The 6730-nt window shown below is 35.2% G+C and overlaps 1 protein-coding gene across 3 annotated transcripts; it reads left to right on the plus strand.

Annotated features, from left to right (window-relative positions):
• Positions 1 to 254: 254 nt before the first annotated feature.
• LOC145733458 (uncharacterized) lies at positions 255 to 2705 on the plus strand. Of its 3 annotated transcripts, none has more exons than XM_081986291.1 (9): positions 255 to 585; positions 1026 to 1109; positions 1173 to 1304; positions 1354 to 1486; positions 1540 to 1616; positions 1673 to 1864; positions 1925 to 2096; positions 2153 to 2246; positions 2299 to 2705. In XM_081986291.1, the coding sequence occupies exons 1-9, from the start codon at positions 390 to 392 to the stop codon at positions 2410 to 2412; spliced, it is 1194 nt and encodes a 397-aa protein (XP_081842417.1). In that variant the 5' UTR covers positions 255 to 389; the 3' UTR covers positions 2413 to 2705. The 3 variants fall into 3 exon arrangements, with proteins under 3 accessions (XP_081842417.1, XP_081842416.1, XP_081842418.1); XM_081986290.1 differs by having other exon boundaries at positions 2153 to 2235; XM_081986292.1 differs by lacking the exon at positions 1673 to 1864 and having other exon boundaries at positions 2153 to 2235.
• Positions 2706 to 6730: the final 4025 nt, after the last annotated feature.

Raw genomic sequence — 6730 nt, forward strand, 5'->3', positions numbered from 1 at the left:
CTTATTTTAACTTTATTGTGATTAACGAAACTTAAATATGATTAACATACAATTTTCTCATGTAAATATGGTTTTATGGTAATTAGCAATACCCATTAATTAGAATTTCATTTTTTTTTGCAGGTTATCCCTTTAATACTAGATACCTTGACCTTATCATGAGAAAATCAATAACTTTTCTCTATAATAAGAGCAAACATAGTTGAACACAATCATCATCTATCTGTCATTTAATAGCGATTATTGATTTTTAACACTTAATGAAACAGCGATAAGGCTTCTCATTCTGAATCTAATCTTTTGATTGCACAAAATTGGCAGTAAATCGTCCCATGAGATAATCTTTGTAGCTAACTAGTCCACAAAGAGGATTTGTATTCTGTATCAATATGTCGCATATAGTATTGCCTATAACTGCAGTGCTTATTTTCCTGAAACTTGCCATGTGTAGTCATGTCAATGTGTGTGGTAAAAGGATGGTTACGAGCCTAAGTCAGAAGAACTGCACTGACAAAGCCACAAACAATGCAGCATTTTATTTGGATAAAACTGAATGCATTCCAAAATGCAAACTGTTGGATACAAGTAAGTAATGTGTCATCTCCATAATAAATAGAAATAGGTAATGACGTATCGATTCTAACAAAAATTGATCATGAAATCATTAGTCAAAATAAATAAGCAAAGTAAATACATTTCTTATTCCTTCTGTATAATATAGGTTCACGTTTAAGCTAAAGAGTTCTTCAAGTATTTTTGAAACCACGCTGCATCAAAGCAGTTCATATTTATGTAAAATTATTTATTAAACGTACTATTACGAAAATTATCTCGAAACGCAATTACGCTGTATTATATTTATATCAAAAGATACAATACACTTGGAGCTGCCAGTTTTCGTTTTTTAATGATTCCTTGAAATTTGATTGACTGGAGTCACTCAAATCAATCAATTTTATTTCTGTATTGTAGTCTTTTCTCTGTAGATTTATTACAATAAATTTCATAACGTATTTGTAAAAAAGGTACAAAACCAGGCACGTGCTCATCCAAAGAAACAACCACATGCAGTCCTGGATATTCTTGTCATCTGAAAGTATGCGAATCAGGTGAGACAACATTTTTCCACTTTATTGCCAAATATTAATTAAACTCCCAAAAATAATTATCAGTGGGATTACTGGCGGAAACTTCTGAAATATATAGTTGTGAAACTGATTCAGATTGCATCATATACGAGGAACAATCTAAATGCGGTGATTATTGTATTCTACCAAATAAAGGTGACGATGGCAGTAACGGAGGTAAAAGAGTGTCTGTAAGGAGGTTTAAGGTTTACATTATGTTTTATAGTGTCTTGCATGGCCTATCACTTAAATTACAAAGAATATGAAGATAATTATTGGAGCGCAGTCAAGTTTAAGCCTACTTGTGATGATAACGAAAAGTGGGCCCCTAAACAGTGTAAAGGCGGACTGAAAGGAAGGTTAGTTTAGACCTTTAGCTCACCACCAAGAGAACTACAACTTTGAATTTTAGATGTTTTTGCTATAGTGCCAATGGAGTGCGATTATTTGGTCAATCATTAGTCTCAGACTCCGATGATATGACTTGTGGTACGTCAAAATTTGCGTTGTTTCTCAGATTGCCTATTTTATATCATCTTCTAAAGCTTGCAGTAGAAGAAAATCAGAGTTAGAAGAATCAGGTCGTAACTTTGTTTCATTTCACTGTGACAGCAAGGGCAACTATGAAAAGATACAATGCGATATAGAGAAAGGGCTTTGTTGGTGTGCTGAATCTTTAACAGGAACGCCCACAACTCCTTTTGTGCCTTTAGTTGCCATAAAGAAACTATTTTGCTGTATGCTCAACATTTTTTGTAGTATAGGTTAATCAATTCATCAATCAACTAATCTTTCAGATTCTGAAGAAAACGTTGGAAGTCAATACTTGAGGCAATGCGAAAGTAAGAAATATGCCTCAGCTATGATAAGTGCTAAACTGAAAAAACGTGGAGTCAAATTGGTGGCTAGTGACGATTTGCTTTGTGATGCTGATGGTAGTTATGGTGCCTACAGAATATCATCTGGAATGTAAGTTTTTAATGAAAGTATTTTGCTACATTGGCTGTCATGGTTTACACATGCAGAGCATACTGCTCGTGGAGAGACAATACCAATATAGGAAATTGGATGGCCAACCTTAATGAAATGAAAACAAAACTGACATGCAGTAAGTTTACAGTTAAGCATTCCAGCAGTATAGTATAAAGGTTACAATAAAACTTGTTTTTAGATTGTGCAAGAGACTACAAAATGTACGGTTGGTCACTTGATTGCGAAAGTACAGGGAACTACGCCCCGTTACAAATTACTGCTGTTGAAAAGGAACAGAAATATTACTGTATAGATGATGACGGTTTTATCAAATCACCGCTGTTGAATGATTCAACAACAAATTGTACAACATATTATTGAAAATTTCGAGCCTTCAGCGAAATCTATTTGAAATACATTGTTGTTCAGCATACAACAATATACCTATAGTTGTTTTCGTGTAGAAATAGAAAAAAGTTTAAACCGATAAGGAATAATCTCTCTTATTACTGTGTATAGTATGTGTGTGTATAGATAGATAATTGTAGAAAATATTTGGTACAGTAAATAAAATTTTATATCAATAAAGAAAGAATTTAAAATAAATCACATCTTATAAGTAGTATAATGGGCCTGTCCCACATTTTTTTTTTATTTCATAACTACAAAGACGGATTGAAAATATTATACCCGTATTTTTTTGTTTTCAAAAATATTAAGTCTAAATAGAAAAAAAATGATGATAAAAACTACATTAATCTCATGTTTTAAACGCCCGCCGCCGGTGACGTACTACACTATCAACCAATTAGCGACAAGAAGTGGAACAGTTGGAGTGCAACAGCCAATAAAATCGCCCAGAATTACGTACGTCACATGCGCGCCAAAACAGATCTTTTAAATTTAATGGACAAATTCAAACTAATGTAGGAACATTTACGACCATAATTTTTTCTTCAAGAATATGAAAAATTAGTTTTTTTATCCTATTCTTTCGATTCCAGTCATTAAAACAAAAATTTATGATATGTGGGATAGGCCCATTCATATAATACCTTTTCAGTTACGTTTCTAAGAAGAACGGTTTCCGTTTAAAAGCGCCAAAGTCTAGAGCTAGATCAACACAAAAATTCAGCGTCGAAAGTTCTTATTTAAATTGAGTTGTCTAAAAGTCCCCGGCGTATTTGTTTTAGATTTTAATCTGGACGCAATCAATCTCGCATGGTCCATGATAAAGTATTTTCGCTCCGATGTGGCACCCCACCGAGGATGACAAAGCCTCGTTACAATCCTGTGGCTTAGAGCGGTTTTAATGACCGATGTAGTAACCGAAAGGTATAGACGTCTCAATAAAAGACGTATTGTTTGTGTTGCCTAATTTGATTTTTAGTATTGCGTTTATATAGGCAAATTGACTGTAAGTGCCGTTGTTGATGTTTCTTCTTATCTGTCGATCTGTTTTGTTGCTTCACATTTTACTCTGTTGGAAAATTGTACTAATTGGCTTTTTTCGATATAAACTAATGTAGGTAGGTACGTTTTTTCACAAAAAACTACACTTGTTACACATACTTAGTAGGTATGTAATATTACAAAGGCAGAACACATTTTTTAGAGTCGTGTGGAATTTGCGCAATTTTTTTTCCTGATCCTGAGTGGAATATAAATAACAAAGTGCGCTTATTTTTGTGCGTTTGGGCGTTCCCGCGGCGGATTGGTTGCCACTGACCGAATCCTCTGGATCGATATATCACGACCGCTTCCGGATAATCCAGGATTTCATCACAATAAAGCTAAAGTTGGACCGGAGCTGCTCTCCAGCGCAAAACCATCCGTCGTATAATATTTGTTGAATCAGTTTAATCTTGACCCTCGTATCAGACATCAAAACATTTAGCGAAACCCTGGTAAAAAAAGTTGCCAAAACTAAATCAAAGAGAAACACGCCACTATACACAAAAAAAGAGGATTTTACCACTCCCTACAAAAACAAAATGTAAACCGTGTAGAGAGAGGCATTAAATGCATCAATGGTTCACCATAATCTGTAAAGATCTCACTTTGGCTTTGGAACATTTGACACGGGGTGTAGGAATAATTTTGATGGAGCAGACATGCGTACCCTCTAAAGCGGCTTATCTGATGCATTTCTAATGCGTCTGCCATTATCCCGGATTGCTTTACAATTGTTTGTTTTTTGGTTAAATGTATGAGGCAAACCACTACAAATTTTTTTTTTACATAATTATTGTGTCTTTAAATGTTCAACCCATCAAATCTGTTAATATTTAAAAAAATTTCAAGCAGAGTTTTGTTTTCCTGACTACAAAAATGAATCATGCTCTATACAAGTTAAATAATTATGCTCTGCTTCATGTAAAAATTAATAAAAAACTAATTTAACCTCAAATATCACAACGTGACTTTTTCGGCTCTACCTCGTATCTAAAAAAGCGTCGGTTCTTAGATTAAAATCGAAACAGGCAAGGTGAGAACAGGAACTCCGTTTTGTTGCCCCTGGTTTGTGTGTTGGGGGATTATTCACCCATCAGAGATTATTTTAGACTGGGCTTATAAGCTACCTTCGGTTTGAATAGGGACTTGAAGTTTTGACGGTCGTCTGAGTTTCTATTCACTTAATGTGGTGTATATGGCTTTTATTAGGGTTGCTGACAAAATGTGTCTTAAATGGATTTCTATTAGTCCAATTGTTTTTAGTAGTCTCACTTAAGTACTTCTTATAAGAAACACTAAAAACGCAGTATGACACGCCACTGGCTTAATCTCTGTGTCATGTATCGATTCAGAAGGAGCTTCGCTCTCCGATGCAGAGGCAACCGTTTCCATTATAGACCAGTTACTCATATTCACACATTGCGGTCTGACTGATTTTTCACAAAAGATTAAAGGGCATTAGCGATTAGCATTCGTTTTCAGACATTTCTAGTGGTCGGTTTCTCATCAATATTTTGACACAGTTTTATAGTTTAACTATCAGTTGTTTATGCCATCACACAAAGAGTTATAAAAAAAGAAAAATCCTACAAGGGATCTATCCCAGTACCGTGGTATCATACCGACGTTTCTGGGTTCCGAGCTTGTTAAGGGCCCCCGAAGAACATTAAAAGTTGAGCCGCTGTCAAAATTTTTTAAGCTAAAAATTTGCATATATAAAATTAAAATAGAAATAGTTATGTGACCCTTAAGATTCCATTCGACGTTTGAAAATAGTCACGTGATCTTCAGCAATTCCAAAAAAGTCAATCGTCAAAGTGGTCACGTTACAGCAAGCATGCTGTTCAACCTTAAGAAGAGAGAACCATTGAGTATAGATATAGATTATAATACATGAAACATACTTAATATATTAGTTATATATTTATTTCAGGATATATATTATTCCTCAGATTTTTTGATGAAATACTTGTTCTTACTTCTTCCGCTGCTATCCATTAATAGATGTTTGCGATCACTTCTGACCATTTTATCTTATCTCTGGTGGTGTGAATTAATTCTCCTATTGTTCCTACTCCTGTCCAATGTTGATATTTCGCAGCCGTCACGACATCTTCTTTCCTTCTCCTTCTTTCATCAATTTTTTTTCTAATAAAAGTTGGAGTAATTGGTTTGTTGCGTAACACATGCTCCAGGTACGCTGTTTTCCTGCTTTTTGTCGTGTCCAGCAATTCGTGTAATTTTTTTATCATCCTCAAAAATTTCGCTTTGGTTTTCTTGCTGTCGGGATTCTTCGGTAGATCGACATTTCAAATGCTTCCAGCCTACTAAACTTTCAATGTCCAGCCTTCCTTGTATTAGTTTTTTTAATTCATATCATGAAATTATTTTACAATATTTTCAGAGGACAAATAGGGTAGCGGGTTAGGTTCCATAGAGTCCGCAGAACCATTGATGCTATGGCTCTGATCTAGAAAACAGAAAGACCCTACAAGGGACCTAGAAACCGAGAAGCATAAGCTTCAGTATGTGATTCATACTTCACATACTCTTCGAGCGTTTGAGTTTCTAGGGGCCTGCTGTATAATACAGTGTTAAAAAGCCCGGAGTTTATTTCTTATTCAGTTTATCGACATATCGGGGTCTTAGGTAAACAGTGGATTGTGTGCAACCAATGTCCCGTACTAATCCCGTCTAATACCGTGAAGGGATTAGGGCTAATGTTCGCACCTCGAAGATGAATAGGGATAATGGCACCAAAAGCTCCGAGTCGGCCGGAAGAACCGGAGTGATATAGCTTTTTGTCTTGCTCTCTCTGCATGGGTTTTCTAAGAAAGCATAAGCTGGTATTCTTCCGGTTCCTTTTGCTGATTTTTGCGGCAGGATTAGTGATTTTTAGTCCTGATTGCGCTTTGATACTCTTATTTTGATGGTTAACAAAGGTTCTTTACTACTTACTCAGTGAAAACTTATGAGGGTTCAATTAAATATCACTTAAGACAAATAGCCTTAATCCATCATAATTGGGTAATAATTAATTTCACGTTTTGAAATTAAATATACGTTTCTTTTAATCTCGCCTGACAGGGCCGAACGCATATTCCTTAAATAAAAGTGAAGTTATTAAAAGCGAGTTCTTTATCGGGACAGGATCTGCCAATAATACCGGCCCCACC

Source organism: Ips typographus, linkage group LG9 (genome assembly GCF_016097725.1).
Source record: "Ips typographus isolate SLU linkage group LG9, UJ_Ityp_2.0, whole genome shotgun sequence".
In the NCBI taxonomy this organism is placed as follows: Eukaryota; Metazoa; Arthropoda; class Insecta; order Coleoptera; family Curculionidae; genus Ips; species Ips typographus.